This window comes from Gymnoscopelus braueri, assembly GCF_963280865.1.
Source record: "Gymnoscopelus braueri genome assembly, chromosome: 13".
Taxonomy (NCBI): Eukaryota; Metazoa; Chordata; class Actinopteri; order Myctophiformes; family Myctophidae; genus Gymnoscopelus; species Gymnoscopelus braueri.
In genome coordinates, this window is record NC_137615.1 from 44,294,466 (window position 1) to 44,318,284 (window position 23,819).

Here is a 23,819-nt window from a genome sequence, read left to right on the forward strand (position 1 = left end):
TTTGTTTTTTAAATTCAAAGATAGCTTATTTATATCAAACCAGGTTTTTAGTATGTTTAGTTCCCTTTCCATTGTCTTCAGAAGCTCTTCCAGATTTTCCCTGTGGCAGAATAAATTTGTGTCATCCGCAAACAAAACATAATTTAGAAGGTTTGACACATTACAGATATCATTTATGTATAAAATAAAGAGTTTTGGACCCAAAACAGATCCTTGTGGACCATCAAGAGCTAATGGCACCTGCTATTTGATGTGAAGACTGGAGCGCACACTGCAGTTGCATAATGGAAGAGCCTCTACATGGCAGTAGAGTACAGATTGTTTCCTAATGTGCAAAAGCCATCAGGATTTCATTTGCATAATTCTATCCAACAGTGTAAAATGTAATCATACATTGAATCGAATTGTGACCTTGAAATCAATAAATGTAATCCATATTTCCAGAATCGTGACACTCCTACTCCTAATACTTAGGATGGGTAAATTTCATGCAGATGTACAGTCACAAATGCCCTGACACGACTAAAGGGGACTAAAATATTATATTCCTGTGACGGTCTCGTGTTGACTGTATTCCGTCTATCCAGGCCATCCCTTCATTATGACAGTGGGCTGCGTGGCTGGAGACGAGGAGACCTACGAGGTCTTCAAGGAGCTGCTGGACCCCGTGATTGAGGACCGACACGGAGGCTACAAACCCTCAGACAAGCACAAGACCGACCTCAACCCTGCCAACCTAAAGGTACTGCTGCAATACAGCATTACATGGCTCAAACCTCTAGTCGAACACAATACTCATACTGATGGGAGATTAGAATGCTTTCCACACATTTGCATGTGTACACTAGCCTTAGGCCTCAACCTGGCAGATGAAACGGTCGATGATTAAAAACACAGCGCTCACAAAGACATCCTAACCTAATTTACTGAGCTTTTCCTTCCTTCCTCAGGGTGGAGATGACCTTGACTCCAACTACGCCCTGAGCTCCCGCGTCCGAACAGGCAGGAGTATCCGTGGTATCTCCTTGCCGCCACACTGCAGCCGTGGAGAGAGGCGGGCTGTGGAGAAACTCTCTATTGAAGGTAGACTGGAGGACATCCTCCAATCTTGACTTATAGAATTGGCCTGTGTTCGCAATGGGGAGGTTGATCTTTGTCGCTGCACATACTCCTACGGGCTGGGCCGGCGCCTGTCAGTGGGGGGTGTTAAACGGGAGGCTTGGATGGAGGCACTAGTCCTCCCTTTGGGGAGGACTAGTGTCGCTTGTCCTCCCTTGCAGCTCTGGACGCTCTGTCAGGAGACCTGAAGGGGAAGTACTACGCCCTCAAGGAGATGACTGACGCCGAGCAACAGCAGCTCATTGACGACCACTTCCTGTTCGACAAGCCAGTCTCTCCTCTGCTGCTAGCATGGGATGGGCCGCGACTGGCCTGATGCCAGGGGCATCTGGTAGGGGCCTTTGACCATTTAGAGTTGGTTTCCTCTGTTTGAATATGTCAGAAGGAAATCAACAATCATACATCTTTAAGGAAAAAATATTTACTAGTATAGGCTACATGATGCAATCGGTTGATTAATGGTTATCTTCTATTGGTAATTGTGCTAGGGATTGAATACTTAACAGTTTGCAAAAAAAGCACAGAGTACAGTTCAATACAATAGTCCAGGTGTCACTTTTTCAATTGGTAGATGAAACGAGCTTTGCTTTTGTTGTGTATGACAGGCATAATGACAACAAGACCTTCCTGGTGTGGGTCAACGAGGAGGACCATCTTCGTGTCATCTCCATGGAGAAGGGAGGAAACATGAAGGAAGTCTTCAACCGCTTCTGCACTGGCCTCACCAAGGTTGGGAGTGAAAACAAATCGGTGATCAGGTTTTAACCACATGAACCATAGGGTCCCTATTTTGGGCATGTCAGAATAGGGACCCCTCTACTCCAAGGGGGGGGGGGGGTAAATGAGGTGGCTAATGATAGACTCCTGGGCGTCATCGAACATGTAGGGTTTAAGACCTAACTTATCGTTCTTTACTCTACAGATCGAGGACCTGCTCAAAGAAAGAGGACATGCATTAATGTGGAACGAGCATCTGGGCTACGTGCTTACCTGCCCCTCTAACCTGGGAACCGGCCTGCGTGCAGGAGTGCATGTCAAACTGCCTAACCTGAGCAAAAACGCCAAATTTGAGGAGATTCTCAAGAGGTTAAGGCTCCAGAAACGTGGAACTGGTGAGGACACATTCTCCATACAACCAAACTCAAACTTCATCGCTACTACTTCACTGAATGTTTTCTTTTCAGCAGTTTGGAAATCTTGTCCATTTAGTAGTCTATACAATGTGCGATGTTTCATATGTAGATAACCACACGCTTGTCAATCAAATGTTTGAATGTTATCGCCTATGACATGCCCAAAATGGGGACCCAGTGGTTAACCACACAAACCCTAGCATCCCTAATCTGGAGATGTCTTAATAGGTGAACATTCGGCATTGGCAAAAGCTCAGTCGATTGAGGCCAAAAGTGTGTGTGTGTGTATATCTATATAGATCAGCGCTACTCAACCCGCGGCCCGCATGCGGCCCCAACGCAGCGTCTCTGCGGCCCCTCATGGTCAAACCATGAGGGGCTGCATTTATTTTTATTTTTTAAGCACAGGCTAAAAATATACATTTCCGTTCAAATATATGGGTTGCTTCATTTTTTTTCAAAAGCAAACAGACAGACATATACAGGTCAATTGTTACAGGTACCTGTATATGCATAGTTTTCTATGCATTTTTTTTTTCCGGCCATGTGGCTTTGTCGCACGCCCAGGATAGGTGTCCCTTATTTCATTCTCTGGGAGTTGGCAATCCTAACCTTGCCATTCCTTAGCTTTTGCTGAACTGATGCCACTGGACATACACACAAAATAAACGGGTACAGTGAAAAGAATTTGATGTCAAAATGTACATTTTCTAATAACTATGTGTAGTGTGTTACAAAATCAAAAAAATCAAAAATAGGACCGACATTTTTAGCTTGCGGCCCTTGGACTTTTGGTATTTTGTGAGTGGCCCCTGAGCCATCTTAAGTTGAGTAGCCCTGATATTATAGGCATATCTATAGATATAGGGTTTTGACTGAACAGAATCACCCAACATCCACTGTTATCTCTCTCAGGCGGTGTTGACACGGCTGCTGTGGGCGGAACGTTTGACATCTCCAATGCTGACAGGCTGGGCTTCTCTGAGGTGGCTTTGGTGCAGATGGTGGTGGATGGAGTCAAGCTAATGGTTGAGATGGAGAAGAAGTTGGAGAAGGGGCAGTCCATCGATGACATAATGCCCAACCAGAAATAAGCCCAACCTCTTGTACCTCCCCGTTACTGTTCCTCTCCTCCGTTTGTTTGTCAATGAATGTTCACTCTGTCCTGGAATGCACTCTGTATTAAATGGCACTAACTCTCACATTTGAATGTGAGGGGTGGATTTGAGGAGGGAATAAAAATTGTTCTCATCATTGAGTTGTTTTATCCATGCATCTGGTTGACTAGTGTTAAAATGTACTATTGTGGTATTTATCATGGTAAGTGACTGGATCTGTACTTGAGTATTAGATTTAAAAAAATACGCATTACTCTTACTTGAATACCTTTCCAAGACTTATATTTAAGAAGTAGTACTACTAAAAGTAGTAGTAATTTTGGGTTGGGTTTTATTTTTCTTCCCTAAAATGCAATTGGCCACTCCTGCTCTCTCACTAGCAGCGTTTCTGGCTTCCCCCTCCGCTCGCCTCTTTGTTATATCTTGTATGGGACTATAGGAGTAAAGGTATTTAGTTATGGTTCCTCAGTCATTTCTGTTATGGTGTTTCTGCAGGCTTTGTATAACATAGGTTCTGCAAGCACATCAGAGTCCATGCAGTGCAGGTGGTTTCAGAGTTACTTCTCAAACGAGTTACAAGGTCCTATAAATTGCGAAAACATTCAACAATTTATTGATATAAAATGTAAGAGGTACTTCTACATGTATTTAAAAGCAATGACTTTTATTCAAGCCACATTTTGACTGAGCTACTTTCACTTGAAATTTGACCAGGAGTATCTGTACTCAAGTACTGGAGTTGAGTACTTCATCCACCTCTGCCAATAGATGAACATTAGTCATATTGACTAGACGATACTTATTAGATATAAGGTCTTCTCTGACCCTGTGCACCACATGAGACTGATTTGTCATGTGCCACTGTCAATCCAATCTCAATGGCTGCCCTGCGCTAACATTATACTGGCTAAAAATGGATAAAGATGCCAAAGTGGAGCATCAGTGGCATTTCATGTATTTGGTTATTAGCCTGAGTTCTAATGTATGCTTTTAAAGCTAGTATGACATTGGTAACCTACAAAGAAACATTACCATTTCTTAAATATAGTTAAAACCAGTTAATATTGAATGGGGTATATTTACAAATGCAAGAAAATGACTCAAGCTTATTAGATCTTTCTTAATCAAGGAAAACATTATCCAATGACTTGAGCTACAGAATTGATTAAACTACCACTTTGTAATTTTATGCTCACACATTACATTTTTCAAGCATACTGTAGATGTCACTGTTTTACAGATGTTGCACATCTCATTCACGGCAAAACTATAAACATGCTATCGTAGCATTATTCAATACCCAGAAAGTGACCATCTTATAGTGCATCTCATACTGTAGCTGCAGTTGATTCAGAATGCTGCTGCTAGTCCTTACATGAATCGTGAATCATAGTTACGTGAATCATAGTTCCAGTTCTTGTATATTTATACTGGCTCCCTGTCTGTCATGGAATTGCCTTCAAAATAAGGCCAAAATACATTTCTGATCTCATGATACAACATGAACCATCCAGACCCTTCAAGTCGTCTGGGACAGGTCTGCTTTCTGTCCCCAGCAGAACTCAAACTAAATGTTGAGAAGCAGTCTTTCGTTTTTAGAAAACAGTCTGCTGCAACTGTTATTCGTTTAAATCAAAGTTGAAAGCCTTTCTTTTTGCCACATGCATTTAACTGAGGATATGCTACACTGTAATTCTATTATTTTAACGTATACCGTTTTGAAGTTCAATGTGTTTATTTTGTAGAGAGTATAGGGTTTTACTCTCGTTCACTGCTTTTGGTAGGGCATTCCACATTTTTTACATGTTAGATTCATCAAAAACACCCGTCCTTGGTTCTGGTGACTCATCCTGCCCTCCTAAGATGTGAGGGGTGCGTGTTTTTTCGATTACTTTTTTCATTACATTTTTTTTGTTGTATTTATTTTCTAATTTCCCCCAAAAAATATTAAAAATAAATGAAAAAAGGAATTGAAAAAACACGGTCTCCTCACGTATTAGAAGGACAATATCAGTCACCAGAACCAAGGACGGGTGTTTTCGATTAATCTATCATGGTTAAAATGGAGTTTGAAGTTACAATGGGTTTATATAAGAGGGGGCGTGTCTGATAAAATGAATATCAAAATACTGAATCAAGCCACTTCAAAACGATAAAATTACCCAAAATGTTTGTGAAAGTGAAATATCCCTTTAAGCACAATTTATATCATATGTTATGGCCTGGCTCTAGGCCACAACAAATAAAGGGGAGACGAGAGAGTTTTAACAAAACATGGGTGATTTTATTTACAAATATAATAATGATGCAAACAATGAGGCAGGCCTACTGCCAAATAATGCAAACATACTGTAACAGAACCACAAATGCTCTGTGTGCTTGGGTGTGGCCCTGGTGGCAGCAGAGAAAGGAAGAGGAAGTGAAGGTATTTTATACTGTGGGGGACAGTGGGCAGGTGTCTCCCCTTCCCCTGATTACCTCCACCTTCCAATCAGCACTGCAACAGAGAACAGCCAATGGGAGGCAACAGCATCATATAAAGTAGGCAAGCAGATCGTTTTCTTCAGTTCAGTTGTTCAGAGCTGCTGCTGCTGGTGATCGCTTTGTTCCTCCGCCATAACGCTCTTTGACGACAATAGGTAGGATTTTTTTCTTTTCTTTTTTCAATTTGACCATTTTTATGTTACCAAAATGCATTAGTTTTCATTTTCAAGGCTACATTTTTATCATATTTTATTGTCAGGATTTATGTCATCAGTCATGATGGGCTCTGGTGAACATGGCCTAATTCTTTTTAAATTGGGACATTACATGCATTCTTCTAAAATATAATTTAAAATGTTTATTTTTTTCCACTCTATAAAATTGTAGCTGTCAATGTCTTCCAATCCAACCCTCACCTGAGTCACCTTACTCTGTAGATCCTGGTGCATTACATTCTTAGATTTATTATGAAGAAATAATCAGATCTGTGATCTTTGCTGCCCTGTTTCTTTTTTCTAGGGCATTTTTTTTTTGCCTTTTTATTAATGCATCCATGTCTTCCATCCACCCCACTGGCGTTTATAGGGATCAATCATGCCTTTCGGTAACACCCACAACCAGCTGAAGCTGAAGTACACCTCAGAGCAGGAGTTTCCAGACCTGACCAAACACAACAACCACATGGCCAAGGTCCTGACTCCTGCCATGTACGAGAAGCTGAGGAGCAAAGAGACGCCCAGTGGATTTACTCTGGATGATGTCATTCAGACCGGGATCGACAACCCAGGTAAGAACAGTGGTGGAAAAAGTACTCAAATGTTTTACTTGAGTAAAAGTATAAATACTGCAATGTGGAAGTACTCCGTTACAAGTAAAAGTCCGGACTTCAAAATTTACTTAAAGTACTAAAATGTTTGAAAATGGTAGATCTACAAGCTCACAATGCAACGTGTTGTGAGCTTGTAGATCGGCTATTTTAAAAAAGCCTACGTATAAAATGAGGCTAAAGTGGTAAATGTGTTTAATTGTAGTGGAGTAAAAGTACAATATTTGCCTTCGAGATGTATTGGAGTAAAAGTTTAGACAATTTGAAATACTCCAGTAAAGTAAAAGTACCTCAAAATTGTACTTAATTACAGTACTTGAGTAAATGCACTTAGTTACTTTACACCACTGGGTAAGAACAAGGAAAAGGCTCCACCCCACCCGATATATTATAACTATGACCCCACCCTAACCCTCCAAGCTGCTTTAAGCTTCTGATCGATGGCGTTTCGTAAGGAGAATCAGCCTCCATGGTTTTAGTGTTAATGCATCATTCCCAGAAAGGGAGGGGCTTTTCACTGTGACCTTGTCCATTTATAAAACCTGGTTTAAAAAACAACCGAAGATCTAGATTCGCCTATATTTATAGTAGCCCACAACATTTATCCTCCAAAAGGCCCAATTTAGGAATTTAATACAATTTGACAAGAAAGACTCACTGTTGCATTATGTCAGGACAGATTTTTGGTAAAAATTAAATGTAATGTATATTTTCAGGAAGCTCTAAATTATGAATACTGTAGGTAGTGTTTTTGTTGACAACCACAGCCAAATGAAATTAATTGCCATGCATGCTCGTATTCAAACCCTTTCAAGTAGAATTTAAGACAATCTGATGGGCTACTGCGCCCCTGTTTGTGTAGCATGACAGGTAACTTGCCTTCACCGTCTAGTAGAATACGTCTTTTGATACTTAGTTCAGACATGTTCAAAATGAACAGCGGCTGAGGATGAACAGAACAGATCTAGTGCAAGAAACTGTGAAAGCGTGTCTGAATGTCACCATAGACCATATTCAAATTCAACATGCATGTGAGGCGAGGTTTTTAGGGCGGCCATAGCTGAATGGAGAGGCTGTCTGGGAACTTTGGTGCTTGGTTTGCCACCCCAGTCTGCTCAGTCTGAGCCGGAACTGTCCTTGAGCAAGACACTTAACTGCTCCCCAGGGGCACTGCATTAATGGCACCCAAAGCTCCTACAGTAGGGGGTATGTTTGCAGCCAAAAAAAAAATCTATTGAAATGAGCAATATTTTAATCCATGACTTTAAAATGGAAGTCATATTGCCATCAAGAGCTAATGGCACCTGCTATTTGATGTGAAGACTGGAGTGCACACTGCAGTTGCATAATGGAAGAGCCTCTACATGGCAGTAGAGTACAGATTGTTTCCTAATGTGCAAAAGCATCAGGATTTCAATTGCATAATTCTATCCAACAGTGTAAAATGTAATATACATTGAATTGAATTGTGACCTTGAAATCAATAAATGTAATCCATATTTCCAGAATCGTGACACTCCCACTCCTAATACTTAGGATGGGTAAATTTCATGCAGATGTACAGTCACAAATGCCCTGACACGACTAAAGGGGAATAAAATATTATATTCCTGTGACGGTCTCGTGTTGACTGTATTCCGTCTATCCAGGCCATCCCTTCATTATGACAGTGGGCTGCGTGGCTGGAGACGAGGAGACCTACGAGGTCTTCAAGGAGCTGCTGGACCCCGTGATTGAGGACCGACACGGAGGCTACAAACCCTCAGACAAGCACAAGACCGACCTCAACCCTGCCAACTTAAAGGTACTACTGCAATACAGCATTACATGGCTCAAACCTCTAGTCGAACACAGTACTCATACTGATGGGAGATTAGAATGCTTTCCACACATTTGCATGTGTACACTAGCCTTAGGCCTCAACCTGGCAGACGATACGGTGGACGATTAAAAACACAGCGCTCACAAAGACATCCTAACCTAATTTACTGTGCTCGTCCTTCCTTCCTCAGGGTGGAGATGACCTTGACCCCAACTACGTCCTGAGCTCCCGCGTCCGAACAGGCAGGAGTATCCGTGGTATCTCCTTGCCGCCACACTGCAGCCGTGGAGAGAGGCGGGCTGTGGAGAAACTCTCTATTGAAGGTAGAATAGAGGATGTCCTCTATCTTGACTTATAATATTGGCCTGTGTTCGCAATGGGGAGGTTGATCTTTGTCGCTGCACATACTCCTACGGGCTGGGCCGGAGCCTGTCAGTGGGGGGTGTTAAACGGGAGGCTTGGATGGAGTCACTAGTCCTCCCTTTGGGGGCTCCTCACTGGCAGGTGAGCTGGTAGAGTACAACATCAGTGGAGAGGAATTCATTAGCATAACGACTAAATTAGCAGAAAAGGGGTACAAAATTGCCTACTGTGGGGCGTCCGCTGGCCTAGCGGTTCAGGCGCATACCTCATAAGCTGGTAATCCAGCATGACAGCGTGTCGCGGGTTCGACTCCCGTTCCCGACGACCTTTGCTGTATCTCTCCCCATTTCCTGTCAGCCTACTGTCCTGTCCAAATAAAGGCATAAAACAAATTGCCTACTGTATAAGTAAAAAACAAAGGCATACTGTACATGTGCATTAGTCTGGTGTGTTTAATGTGTGCAACAGTCACTGTTTCACTGCTAGTAGGAGTTGAGTGAAGCAATGTTGTGACAAAATCAACACTGCTGTGACAGAATGTGTCATTAAGATTACAGTTATGGTATGGACATCAATATTTCCAGAATGCTGACCGCTGTTAAGTTGGCACAGAGTGCCCTCTAGTGGTGTGGCCAGTAAAGTGAAGTCTACTCAATATTTTCTGAACTCGCTTGTCCTCCCTTGCAGCTCTGGATGCTCTGTCAGGAGACCTGAAGGGGAAGTACTACGCCCTCAAGGACATGACTGACGCCGAGCAACAGCAGCTCATTGACGACCACTTCCTGTTCGACAAGCCAGTCTCTCCTCTGCTGCTAGCATCTGGGATGGGCCGCGACTGGCCTGATGCCAGGGGCATCTGGTAGGGGCCTTTGACCATTTAGAGTTAGTTTCCTGTTTGAATATGTCAGAAGGAAATCAACATGCATACATTTTTAAGGAAAAAATATTTACTAGTATACATGATGCAATTGGTTGGTTAATGGTTATCTTCTATTGGTAATTGTGTTAGGGATTGAATACTTAACAGTTTGCAAAAAAAGCACAGAGTACAGTTCAATAGTCCAGGTGTCACTTTTTCAATTGGTAGATGAAACGAGCTTTGCTTTTGTTGTGTATGACAGGCATAATGACAACAAGACCTTCCTGGTGTGGGTCAACGAGGAGGACCATCTTCGTGTCATCTCCATGGAGAAGGGAGGAAACATGAAGGAAGTCTTCAACCGCTTCTGCACTGGCCTCACCAAGGTTGGTAGTGAAAACAAATCGGTGATCAGGTTTTAACCACATGAACCATAGGGTCCCTATTCTGGGCATGTCAGAATAGGGACCCCTCTACTCCAAGGGGTAGGGGGGGTAAATGAGGTGGCTAATGATAGACTCCTGGGCGTCATCAAACATGTAGTAGGGTTTAAGACCAAACTTATTTCCAACTTATCGTTCTTTACTCTACAGATCGAGGACCTGCTCAAAGAAAGAGGACATGCATTAATGTGGAACGAGCATCTGGGCTACGTGCTTACCTGCCCCTCTAACCTGGGAACCGGCCTGCGTGCAGGAGTGCATGTCAAACTGCCTAACCTGAGCAAAAACGCCAAATTTGAGGAGATTCTCAAGAGGTTAAGGCTCCAGAAACGTGGAACTGGTGAGGACACATTCTCCATACAACCAAACTCAAACTCCATCGCTACTACTTCACTGCATGTTTTCTTTTCAGCAGTTTGGAAATCTTGTCCATTTAGTAGTCTATACAATGTGCGCTGTTTCATATGTAGATAACCACACGCTTGTCAATCAAATGTTTGAATGTTCTCGCCTATGACATGCCCAAAATGGGGACCCAGTGGTTAAAGTGGTTAACCACACAAACCCTAGCATCCCTAATCTGGGGATGTCTTAATAGGTGAACATTCGGCATTGGCAAAAGCTCAGTCGATTGAGGCCAAAAGTGTGTGTGTATATCTATATAGATCAGCGCTACTCAACCCGCGGCCCGCATGCGGCCCCAACGCAGCGTCTCTGCGGCCCCTCATGGTCAAACCATGAGGGGCTGCATTTTTTTTTTTTTTTTTTTTTTTTAGCACAGGATAAAAATATACATTTCCGTTCAAATATATGGGTTGCTTCATTTTTTTCCAATAGCAAACAGACAAGACATATACAGGTCAATTGTTACAGGTATATGCATAGTTTTCTATGCATTTTTTCGGCCACGTGGCTTTGTCGCACGCCCAGGATAGGTGTCCCTTATTTCATTCTCTGGGAGTTGGCAACCCTAACCTTGCCATTCCTTAGCTTTTGCTGAACTGGTGCCACTGGACATGCACACAAAATAAACGGGTACAGTGAAAAGAATGATGTCAAAATGTACATTTTCTAATAACGATGTGTAGTGTTACAAAATCGAAAAATCCAAAATAGGACCGACATTTTTAGCTTGCGGCCCTTGGACTTTTGCTGAGTGGCCCCTGAGCCATCTTAAGTTGAGTAGCCCTGATATTATAGGCATATATCTATAGGGTTTTGACTGAACAGAATCACCCAACATCCACCCTGTTAACTCTCTCAGGCGGTGTTGACACGGCTGCTGTGGGCGGAACGTTTGACATCTCCAATGCTGACAGGCTGGGCTTCTCTGAGGTGGCTTTGGTGCAGATGGTGGTGGATGGAGTCAAGCTAATGGTTGAGATGGAGAAGAAGTTGGAGAAGGGACAGTCCATCGATGACATAATGCCCAACCAGAAATAAGCCCAACCTCTTGTACCGCCCCGTTACTGTTCCTCTCCTCCGTTTGTTCGTCAATGAATGTTCAACTGTGTCCTGGAATGCACTCTGTATTAAATGGCTCTAACTCTCACATTTGAATGTGAGGGGTGGATTTGAGGAGGGAATAAAAATTGTTCTCATCATTGAGTTGTTGCGTTGTTTTATCCATGCATCTGGTTGACTAGTGTTAAAATGTACTATTGTGGTATTTATCATGGTAAGTGACTGGATCTGTACTTGAGTATTAGATTAAAAAAAATACTTATTACTCTTACTTGAATACCTTTCCAAGACTTATATTTTACTTTTACTCTAGTACATTTCTAAGAAGTAGTACTACTAAAATTAATAAGTAATTTTGGGTTGGGTTTTATTTTTCTTCCCTAAAATGCAATTGGCCACTTCTGCTCTCACTAGCAGCGTTTCTGGCTTCCCCCTCCGCTCGCCCCGCTCGCCTCTTTGTTATATCTTGTATAGGAGTAAAAGTATTTAGTTATGGTTCCTCATTCATTTCTGTTGTGTTTCTGCAGGCTTTGTATAACATAGGTTCTGCAAGCACATCAGAGTCCATGCAGTGCAGGTGGTTTCAGAGTTACTTCTCAAACGAGTTACAAGGTCCTATAAATTGTGAAAACATTCAAAAATGTATTGATATAAAATGTAAGCGGTACTTCTACATGTATTTAAAAGCAATGACTTTTATTCAAGCCACATTTTGACTGAGCTACTTCACTTGAAATTTGACCAGGAGTATCTGTACTCAAGTACTGGAGTTGAGTACTTCATCCACCTCTGCCAATAGATGAACATTAGTCATATACTAGACGATACTTATTAGATATAAGGTCTTCTCTGACCCTGTGCACCACATGAGACTGATTTGTCATGTGCCACTGTCAATCCAATCTCAATGGCTGCCCTGCGCTAACATTATACTGGCTAAAAATGGATAAAGATGCCAAAGTGGAGCATCAGTGGCATTTCATGTATTTGGTTATTAGCCTGATAGCCATGCACCCAAAATATATCTTTTTCTAACCTACCTTTTTAGAATCCTTAAGGTGTCTAGTTAATGAATTTTTATGTTCCCAGAGCCAATTATTGTCCCATATGTTTTTTTTTACAGAGGGTCCATCCACATAGTGCCATAGTTCCATCATGTTTAGTGCATAAAAACCCAAATAAACACAGAGGAATGTCAACATTCGCCTAAACTGGATCAAGTTCATGTCCAGATTTGGGCGGATATTTTGCAACATTAACTGATTGACAAAGTACTAGTCATATGATAGGCCACTGTTTAACAGTGGGTCGGGGACGGGGACCCATTTGTGGGTCACGAGTAAATAAATATCTCTTCTTTTTTTTATTTAAAAACAAATGAAATAAAAAAGAGCAAGAATTTCCATAAATTAGAAACAAATTCAATGATTTTTCAAAAGAATTTCATAAATACATATATATGTTTTTACATAAATTAGGAAACAAATATGTAAGAAGTACTGAAAATAGCCGATCTACAAGCTCATGCATTGCTTTGTGAGTTGTATTTTCACTAAAGCTTGGGTCCCGGGGAGACATCAGATGTTTGGGAACCAGTGATATAGGCTATCCTTCAGCAGGCTGACAACCTATAGCTAGCTATCCATTCCCAACACAGAGTGAATGGCACCTCTTAACATCATGAAACAGGCTGACACTCGTTTTAAAAACTTACTGGGTCTCAAAGGATTTGAGTGATACCAACCTTTTTGGCGGACGGTCTGAAAATATTTCGTGCCAAAGACCCCATAACAGAATATTGTTGTGTTTCAAAATTATATCAATGTATATCATATGTTCAAGATTTTCCAAAAATATTCATTGCCACAGTGTATAAAAGACCACCTAACTCGAGCGTTTAGTGGAGTTTAATGTAAGTTCAGCCTACTCTTGTCTTCACAAGAAGAAAATCTTGAACATTTTGATATCATTTTGAAACACAACAATATTCTGTTATATGGGGTCTTTGGCACGAAATCTTTTCAGACAGGGGCCCGTTTGATTGATTGATTGATTGATTGATTGAATATTTTATTAGGCAAACAAATGTACACAGCACAATTACATTTATAATACTTTGTCTAAAAGGTCCGTCCAAAAAAGTACTTGCGGTCTTGTTTCCATTGGGGTCCTTGGTATTCAATTCATAGACCGTGGCCAACTTCATGTCAATTTAAGGGTCTTTGACATGAAAATGTTTGAGAAACACTGACAAACCTGAAAAACATTAGGCCATGTTGTTGATCTATAGGCTATTATTATTATGATGATGATGATGATGATGATGATGATGATGATGAGTAGTAGTAGTAGTAGTAGTAGTAGTAGTAGTAGTAGTAGTAGTAGTGTATAATGTATATAATAATGAACATACACACAGTAATGCAGCTGCTATTAACCAGATTCAGCTCGTCTACACGGTCATTTACGGTATTCGAGAGAAACGACACATTCGTTTCGTCACTGCTCCAACACATACGGCCATACGGCTCATAAAGAGAGACGCGTCATGTCCGCTCTGCCTTTGCAGCTCGGCTCGGGGGAAGAAGCAGCATGGCGGACGCCGGTGTGATGATGGAGGCTCTCCTGCGGCGGGTGGAGAAGGCGGACGGCGGCGTGGACAGCCTGGAGGTGGCCGCGGACCTCGGCGTGGACCACCAGGTGGTCGTCGGTGCGGTGAAGAGCCTGCAGGCCCTCGGGGACGTGAGTTTTCGGAACCGCTTAATTTGTAGCCTGGGATCAATAACCGTTTGCGGGCTTCTGATCCGGTCTGGGCGGAAATAACTTTACGTCATCAGGTGGCCGGGACCAGTGACTGAAACCTCCGGCGTCGTGCACCTCCAACATGATTCCTCTAGTTTAAAATGTGTTTAGTTTGGTATAATCGTTTCGTTTCTTTTGATATAATAATGGTTTGGTATGTCCATCTTATATACTAACTCGTAGCGCGACTAGCGAGACTAAACGTATCAATTAACATTATGTGGGGAACAAAAACAATGCGACGCCAACCGGAACCCACCACCGGAACACCATTGTTTTGATTGTTTTGTTTTTCTCTAAACCGTATCACACGGCTCAGTTTAGAATGAATACCAGGCTTTCCTCTGCGGTGGAAAGGCTGATGACGCGAGATTACTTGATTTGTATTCCGTTGATCTACAAGCTCGACGCCTTGTGAGCTTGTAGATCAGCTATTTTTGCTTAATTTCAGTCCGGGCATCTGCTGTCACCGACAGCCCCGTGTGTTTATGTTCATTCAGTGACTGATGCAATAACAGCTTCTTCGGTATTGGGAGAAGTACTCAAGTCATTATTATTTTTGCTTCAGTAAAAGTAGCAACACCACAATGTAGACTCTGTTAGAACAAGTAAAAGTCTTGTTTTCAAAAGGGATTATTTATAACTGTACAACTTGTCGTCAAAATAGAGGCCCTCATACTCGACAGTACCAATAACGTAAAAGCACTCATTATGGACAATATGGTCCATTTTACAATCATATCAATGTATTGTATTTAGTAATGCATTGTGTTCATCAATGTTGCAGCTGGTTAAGGCTGGGATTGTTTTAATTATTTATGTGCTGCAGCCTGCTGGGTTGCTTTAGCTTAAAGGGGAATACCACTCATTTTCCAGTTATGTATGTTCTGTCTTAAATATCGTGATGTAAATCTGAAAAGTAACTAAATTGGCTAATTGTAGTGGAGTAAAAACTCATTGCCTCTGAGATCTGCCAGAGGGAAGTCTATACAAAATGGAAATACTTGAGTAAAGTAAAAGTATCTAATATACAGTACTTGAGTAAATACCCTAGTTACTTTCACCATTGAGCTTTATTTATAGTTCACCATTGAACCTGTCTCATCGCGTATTCTTTTTTGGGGCGCGCAATACAGTCTACACAGAGTATAAATTAGACGTCTGTGTGACAATATGGCGGTAACGGACAGGAACTGTGTCAGCCAAAGTATCATAATTAAAGGTTAATTAATCAAAAACAGAACCTGTCACCAGTGTTGACAGGCAGTGTCCTCTTCCATAACACAAGGCTACTGTATTTTTCCACTTTGGCAACAATCTAAAGTCATTTAAGACGGTGATTCTCAAACCTTTTCATTTCAAGGACCACCAGTATGATATGCGTTACACCATGGACCCTCATTGCGTACACTTGACTAGCCCAATCTAACACTGTAAAATCCATTAGTGTGTACAAATGGAACCAAATGGTTCCGTTTGTACACACTCTTGAGTTACAGACCCATAACTTAAGGACCCCTGCGGGTCCCCGGACCCCACTTTGAGAACCACTGATTTAAGATGTTTTAATGCTGTATGTAATGCTATGCACAAGCATCGATGTCATAAGTAGATTGCACAGGCAAAGGTTGAAAAATGCTCCTGATATCAGAGACATCATTGCAATCCAATATTTCCTGCTGAAATTATCTATATTTTCACATTTATATCTCGATGCAGTTACTTGCCACACTTTCAGATGGTAATTTAGTGGATCCGACACCAGTGGTTCTCAATGTGGGGACCGGGGACCCCAGGGTTCCTCTAGGGGGTTCCAGGGGGTCTCCAGCTATATGATTACCATTATTAGTATCAGTAGCGTCCCCAGTAGTTACATTTAGGGCAGGCAAGATTTTTTTTTTAACCCCCGTTCCACGTTTGGAAACTAATGATAAGCATTCCACCCACATATATTAAACACAGACAGGGGGGACAATGTTTGTCCCTAAAACCTTTTTTTGTAAATGTCCTGAACTGCAGCCTGATCTCATGGAAGAGCTAACCCGCTTGCATCTTTCCCCCTGTGCAGGTGATCTCAGCCGAGCAGCGCTCCTCTAAACAGTGGGAGTTGACGGGCGAGGGCAACGAGGTCGCCGAGCAGGGCAGCCATGAGGCCAGAGTGTTCAACTCCATCCCCGTGGAGGGCATGCCCAGGAATGAACTCATGGTGAGTGACGATAGAACGCGATCGGTCCCAGGGCAGCCACAACTCTCACGGGAGTTTTTTTAGAACACAAGGCAATGGACATGTATTTGTACAGTGCATCTCATACACAATGGCATTTCAGACTGCTTTACATATGGCGGTGGTTCTCAAACTTTTTCATGCCTTTTTGAAGGACCCCCACATTGATAGTATGTGGCCGTGGACCCCCACCTGAAAATATGTTGTGCCAGGGACCCCCAGAAGCAAAGATTTGTGTTAAAAATGTTCGCATATAAAAAAATAAAGATTTGCACACCTTTTTTCAAGATTTTAAAAAAATGGCACTGCTGCGCTATGAGCTTGTAGATTTGCTATTTTTTAATAGCCACAGTATAAAATATGGATAAAGGGGTTAAAATGATTGTGACGCTTTATTAACACATTTTGCTGGGGTCCCCGGACCCCACTTTGAGAACCAATGGCATAAAAGGGCATTGAACCACTTTCAACATGGCGTCCCTATTTTCTATGTTTGTGTGCAGAAACTAGCCTTTGGGAAAGTGGGCTTCAGCAAGGCCATGTCCAGCAAGTGGATCAAAGTTGACAAGGAACAAGACAGGATATTCAAGGCTGTAAGTGCACCCTTTTCTCTATACTGTATAAAAAGTGTTCAGAGTTATTGTTCGTTTATTTTGTGCTGTATGATTCAATATCGGTCTAATGAGCTGTGTGTGTGTGTGTGTGTGTTCTCAGGTGGAGAGCGTAGAGGACCAGGTCAAAGAGAAACTGCTGCAGGTACAGAGCGGCCAGGCCTCCCTGCTGGACGATAAGGACCGAAATGAACTGAAGAAGAGAAAGCTGCTCTCTGAAGTGTAAGTGAAGAACACTCTCATCAGAGGACTTTCCCACCAACTGATTAACACACGATGATCTAAGGGATTGTGTGTATTCCAGGCTCCAGCCCTGCACGCTGTCCAGTCTGTCCTCCTCTGCCTGTCCATGGCAGTGCAGGGTCTCAGACACAGGACACAGAGGAAGTACGTCACCCATTTAAAGGGGACTAGTCCAAAGACGAGGACTTTGTCCTAAAGGCAGGGTGGGACAAGTAAAGATGGCCAGAAGAAAACAAAAACACTTCTGAAGTAGCTTTGTGTAGGTTAAGTGGATAATCATAGTTTACAGTGCCATGGACAGGATAGCTGTTCAACTTCATGCAAATTATAAGTCCGTCCAGTGGAACGCGCTAGGCTCACTACGTTCTGGTCAAACGATCAAAGTAGACACTGCTGATCAAATATGAACCAAGATTCTCTTTCTGCATTGCATATTTCTTGCCTCAAATGTTTTTAATTTAGTGTACTGTTTAGCTGTAAAATTAGATTATGTCTTGCGGTACTGGACCGCCTTTTATTTTTTTAAATATATTTTTGGGGGCTTTTCTGCCTTATTTATAGTGGAGATGGACAGGAAACGGGGGGACAGAGAGATGGGGAGGGACATGCAGCAAAGATCGTCGGAAACGGGACTCAAACCCACAAAGTCAGGCTACATTAGAGCCTAAGTGCTCAGTCCGCTAGGCCAGTGATCCGGGCCCAGTACTGGTCTGCCTTGATAAACTGCCACTGATTGAATGTGTAGAATCCACACTAAAATGAATTTATACAGGAATGTTTATTTCCTGTAATGGAACACTGTGCTTTCTGTAAATAAACCCTTTTGTCAGCTTGTCCATTGAAGACTGGTTTGCACTCATACAAACTGCTGCTGCGTTTGGTTCTCAGGACTGTGAAGTCGTACTGGATCAGCAAGGGTCAGTCCTTCAGCACCACCATCACCAAACAGGAGACAGAACTCACTGCAGAGATGATCGCCAGGTGAGACCAGCACACCCACAGGCATGTTGGCATGGATATTATCTATGCATGGAGAACTCCAGTACTAAATGTCCTCACTTGTGAAATCTTTGTGATTTGAAAAATACAGTAGTAGTAGTCAGCATTGCAGTTCTCGGTTAATATTGAAGTTCGCTATCTACGGTTCAATACAGACTTGTGCATTGCAGATTTTAGGTTTTGCAATTAAATTGAGCTCATTGTTGGCCTGGCTAACAATAATAAAATGCATCCAACAATAAAAAGTGGATCCAAGGGGTTGTTCTTATTCCAGGCTCCAGCCCTGCAAAATGTCCAGTCTGTCCTCCTCTGCCTGTCCATGGCAGTGAAGGGTCTCAGACACAGGACACAGAGCAAGAACCTCACCCATTTAAAGGGGACTAGTCTAAAGACATGGACTTCGTCCTAAAGGCAGGGTGGGACAAGTAAAGATGGCCAGAAGAAAAACAAAAACGCATGTGGAGTGGCTTTGGGTAGTTGTTTGATTTATTCATCATTGTTGCGTTTGTATGGATAATGTTGATTTTGTAAAGTTGTTCTCCACTGCTCACCTACTCTACTTTCTGTGTGAATCTTTACTGATACTACCACAAATTGCATGTTTTAATAAGTGCTAAATCAATGGTTTTTCAACGTCTGCTCCGGGGACCACCAGGGGTCCCAGACAGTTGACACTGTTGGGTTTGTAACCCTCTCAGCAGATTTTACAGTGTACATTGGCGTCCCTGAGATTTAAAATAATAAAGTATCCAATGGGGGCCCGTGGCCTCCATCTGGGACCCCTGAAATAATTAAAATGTTGAGAATCACTGTTCTAAATGCAACCTGCAGTAGAAGTTCTGATATCTGTCCTCTGTGCTGTGTTTCCAGTGGCAACTGGAAGGAGAAGAAGTTCAAGCCGTATAACTTTGAGGCCATGGGCATAGCCCCAGACTGCGGTCACCTCCACCCGCTCATGAAGGTTCGAACCCAGTTCAGACAGATCTTCCTGGAGATGGGGTGAGCCACTGCATTGTCACCACACACAGTGCTGTCAGTCAGTTCCTCTGATGTCCAAAGTGAAGCACTAGACAGATTTCATGCGTTTTTAAAACCTATATACTTTGTTGTACGTCAAATGGCGCACGCACACACATGCGCGCACACACACACACACAGCCTATCCTAAAGCCATGTCTTCCATCCTGGTGTGTTCAGTTTCACAGAGATGGCGACCAACAACTTCATTGAGAGCTCCTTCTGGAACTTTGACTCTCTGTTCCAACCCCAGCAGCACCCTGCTAGAGACCAGCATGACACCTTCTTCCTGTCCGGTGAGACTGTGTGCGTGTGTGTGTGTGAAGCCTTCTGTTTTTGGGTCAGATAATTTTGTCCTAGACTACTGCTTACTGAAAACTGCAAAAAAAAAAGCAAAATCTTTAAATCAATTTGAAAAAGTTGGATTTGATTAATGGTATTGAGAACATTTAACTCGTGATTAAAAAGAAAAAAAATAGTAAATGTTTTTATTTATTAAGTAATTAAGTATTAAGTTCAATATATGAAAAGAACTTGACTTTAATTATGCAATAAACAAGCAAACAAGAAAATCTGCAACACATGGTGAGCTTGTAGTGTACATCGCCTATAATGACATGCCCAAAATGAGGAAGTCTCATTGAAAGTGACACACTGACTACATAATTGCAGATACCGATATCGTCAAAAAAGTCGAATAGTGGCCGATATCTCAACCAAACCTGTAACGGTCCGGCTCTAGAGTGTGTGTGCGTGTGTGGGTCCGAGCATTTATGCATTTCCATAGGCACTCACTCATTATTCCTGGCGTCCGATTCATTTGTTTGATCTTCAGACCCGGCGCTGGCTCATGAGTTCCCTACAGACTACCTGGAGAGAGTCAAGAAGGTTCACTCCGAGGGGGGCTACGGATCTCAAGGGTGAGAGCACCATCTTTCTATAAGGTGGAATAGCAGTGATGCGATGAGAAACCATTATAATGAAGCCTGTGTGAATGCTAATTTGTATCATGAATGACAGGATGAAGCATTACGATGACCATTCTGAAATGTCTTCTCTGCTTTGCCCTGCAGGTACAAATATGACTGGAAGATTGAGGAGGCCCAGAAAAACCTCTTGCGCACACACACCACGGCAGTCAGCTCGCGCATGTTGTATAAGCTAGCACAGCAGGTAACGACACACGCATGCTTCATATCATTAAATTATGTCTCTCCCGTTAGAACAGGGACCTGCAGCATCATTCACTCATGAACACTTCTTTTCTCTCAATCTGTCTGTGCCCACAACATACCCTAACCACCCATCCATCTGTTCCACACCCTCAGAAGGAGTTCACCCCGGTGAAGTACTTCTCCATCGACAGAGTTTTCCGTAACGAGACTCTGGATGCCACCCACCTGGCAGAGTTTCACCAGATTGAGGGAGTGGTGGCTGACCGCGGCCTCACGCTCGGGGACCTTATGGGCGTCCTGCATCAGTTCTTCACCAAGCTAGGTTAAACCACTTTACACATATATACTTTGTTGACCAATAAGGGATCTGTCAGGCTCTAATCACTAGTTTATTGACTACAGTGGCTTAGCAGTCATACTGTAGGAAATGGGAATCTAACCGCTTGCTTTGTGTCACAGGAATAACCAAACTGCGCTTCAAACCTGCCTTCAACCCATACACAGAGCCCAGCATGGAGGTGTTCAGCTATCATGAAGGTACAGTGTCAGTCTTGACCCCACACACTACTGCTAGTACGGCATGCAACAGCTGCATTTTACTAGTTCTCAAAGTGGGATCCAGGGACCCTCAGGGTTCCTTGAGGGGGTTAACTCTTTAACTGCCAAAAACGGGAATTCCCGTCCGATGGCTCTATGGCTATCATGGCCAATGACGGAAAGACGGAAATATTAAAAAATCTCAAAGGAACTAGGAGATAACGCTATCCAAAAAATTGCTGCTACATTCACTTCAATGTTAAAAAACAAACGGAGGAAAAATGCACCTTTTTCCTGGCACTGGGACGACACAGTCTGAAATAAGTGTGGCAGTGAAAGAGTTAATGGACCCTTACAGGTCTGTAACTCTGAAAGTGTACAAATGGAGCCAAATGGCTCAATTTGTACACTCAGTTATGGGTGAACCACTGAACCATACTACCAAAATTAATCCATTAAGCGTGGGAAGCTTATACTTCATGAGTATGAGGGCTTTATTTACTTAACAACCTGTAGTGACGATGTGCTCTCAATTAATCTCACAATTATTTCCTGTTTACGTGTTGAACAACGCAGATTAAGCTGAAACGGCTTTCCTCAGTGAGGAAATTAAAATGGTGAAAAGGACATGCTGGCTTTATTTCCTCGTTGAATTTTTTGACGGTGCACCTAAAGCCTCGTCGGTTTGTAAAGGTTTGGTGCGGTGTTACCGGTGTTGAGATGAATGTATTAATTGTTGGGAAATTCCCCACATGTGACATCCCTACTGTGGGGTCGAACCCTATGCAACAGAGGTGTTGTAAAAGTGTGACATCTAGTGGCTGAATGTTGTCTATTGTCCCCTTTAAATGAACACTAATGATTTTATTGTGTGTATACTTATTTAAACCATTGAAATCCGACTAATCTAATGGATGTTAATGCCTGCAGGCCTGAAGAAGTGGGTGGAGGTGGGTAACTCGGGCGTGTTCCGGCCAGAGATGCTGCTACCCATGGGTCTTCCTGAGGATGTGACTGTCATCGCCTGGGGACTGTCACTGGAGAGGTGAGCATTAGGACACCTTCATGTCAAGTGTTTTGATGGCACGCATCACGGGCTGCTTGCTGAAAATAGCCGATGTACCAGCTCGCAACACGTTGCGATTACGACATTATGACACACTGTGAGCTTGTAGATTGACTATTTTCAGAGGGTGATACCAACATATGACTAAGCAAAAAACAAGCTTAATTGTACAAAGTGCAGGAACGCCTTACTGTTTTTTCTGTTGAAAATGCATACCTTTTGTTGTGTGACCGCTGTTTGACAAACTATGAATTGACCTTTAACCCTGAACTCTTCTCTCTTCTCCTCCAGGCCCACCATGATCAAGTACGGCATCAACAACATCAGAGAGCTGGTAGGACATAAAGTCAACCTGCAAATGGTGTACGACGGCCCCATATGTCGACTGGACTCTTGAGGTCAATGAAAGCCCTGTATGTTGACTGGACTCCTAAATATTTGTATTATCTTTTGGACTGGCCAACTCCTCCTTAATCCCAACTGGACCTCTGGGATTACTGCCACATTGACCAATCTCACTTGTACAGGATGTATACATAAATAAAGATGGGATTTAACAATGGTCAAATAAAATGTGTTTTCAAAACATTGCAGGCATTTGGCCCGTGCGTCATTTGTTGGTACTGCAAGACTCTCAGTGGAACACTTTGTCATGTGGTAAAAGATCCCTGGAAGAATCAGACCGTTGAATTGTATTATAGATTAATATTCACTATCCATTGGTAAGAGATGGGGTCTTTAAAGCTGCCTGGTAGCTGTATGAGTCTTGTTTGCTGATCTGCTATCAATGGGTCATGAAGTGTAGGTTACATTATTTCACTTGGATGATTTAGGAGTGAGTGTAATTCCACAGTTTGGGATTAGCATCAGCCTCTGAGGTGGAAGGGGAATTCCTGTGTGTGTGTGTGTGTGTGTGTGAGAGCGAGTGAGGGGGCTTTGTTAGCGTATGTTCAGATAGATGGGATACATAAGTAATGGATAATTGACTGAAGCTTGGAAGCTCTGAACTGTAAAACTGCAAAAAGTGTACAAATGTCTGTTCCGTTTCTACTCATGAGTTACAAATGGATAAATTGGCACTGACATATCTGAGATTTGAGTGATTGCACTCGCTTCCCTGACTTCATTGAAATATGCTGTGTAATTTTCACCAAGATTTGGTGCAGGTGGTTGCAGCTTGTTACACTCTAGACTGTATTCAGACTGTATATCATTTGAATTCATTTCAAAGATGGAAATGGCGATGTTGGATAATGAGTATCTGACCGCTCATGAATGGACTTGATATGAGTGATCTTTAATTGGAGCAATTCTCAGTGTATTCCCTTTCGCCCAGTACCAATATCCTAATGAATGCTATAATGCAGCATTCCCCACCACGCTGTTGAGATTAGATTAGCTTCACTCGGATGAAAACATGACCAGTAACACGAAGGCTAAATGGGAGTTTCAAAGCTCAAGTTAACTCTGCAGCCTAACTTATTTGAATGACTAAAACATGATTTTACCAATCT

General features: G+C 42.5%; 3 protein-coding genes across 3 annotated transcripts; all 3 read left to right on the top strand.

The window, feature by feature from the left end:
* Positions 1 to 582: 582 nt before the first annotated feature.
* Positions 583 to 3,451, top strand: LOC308099001 (creatine kinase, testis isozyme-like). Its single transcript, XM_080447496.1, is given in 7 exon segments — positions 583 to 742; positions 951 to 1,083; positions 1,281 to 1,410; positions 1,412 to 1,450; positions 1,725 to 1,848; positions 2,042 to 2,231; positions 3,168 to 3,451. Coding segments are annotated over 7 exon segments (936 nt in total). The 5' UTR covers positions 583 to 601; the 3' UTR covers positions 3,347 to 3,451.
* A 2,520-nt stretch (positions 3,452 to 5,971) lies between these two features.
* LOC308099000 (creatine kinase, testis isozyme-like) lies at positions 5,972 to 11,710 on the top strand. The gene is made up of 8 exons (XM_080447495.1): positions 5,972 to 6,009; positions 6,440 to 6,641; positions 8,330 to 8,484; positions 8,693 to 8,825; positions 9,553 to 9,724; positions 9,987 to 10,110; positions 10,318 to 10,507; positions 11,432 to 11,710. Exons 2-8 carry the CDS (start codon positions 6,449 to 6,451, stop codon positions 11,608 to 11,610), a joined length of 1,146 nt encoding a protein of 381 aa, XP_080303621.1. The 5' UTR covers positions 5,972 to 6,009; positions 6,440 to 6,448; the 3' UTR covers positions 11,611 to 11,710.
* Positions 11,711 to 14,175: 2,465 nt separating this feature from the next.
* On the top strand, positions 14,176 to 22,895 carry farsa (phenylalanyl-tRNA synthetase subunit alpha). Its single transcript, XM_080446652.1, has 13 exons — positions 14,176 to 14,373; positions 16,502 to 16,639; positions 17,161 to 17,250; positions 17,372 to 17,490; positions 18,400 to 18,492; positions 19,381 to 19,509; positions 19,708 to 19,823; positions 20,363 to 20,447; positions 20,601 to 20,700; positions 20,856 to 21,024; positions 21,162 to 21,239; positions 22,170 to 22,284; positions 22,597 to 22,895. Exons 1-13 carry the CDS (start codon positions 14,224 to 14,226, stop codon positions 22,700 to 22,702), a joined length of 1,488 nt encoding a protein of 495 aa, XP_080302778.1. The 5' UTR covers positions 14,176 to 14,223; the 3' UTR covers positions 22,703 to 22,895.
* The last annotated feature ends 924 nt before the right edge of the window (positions 22,896 to 23,819 follow it).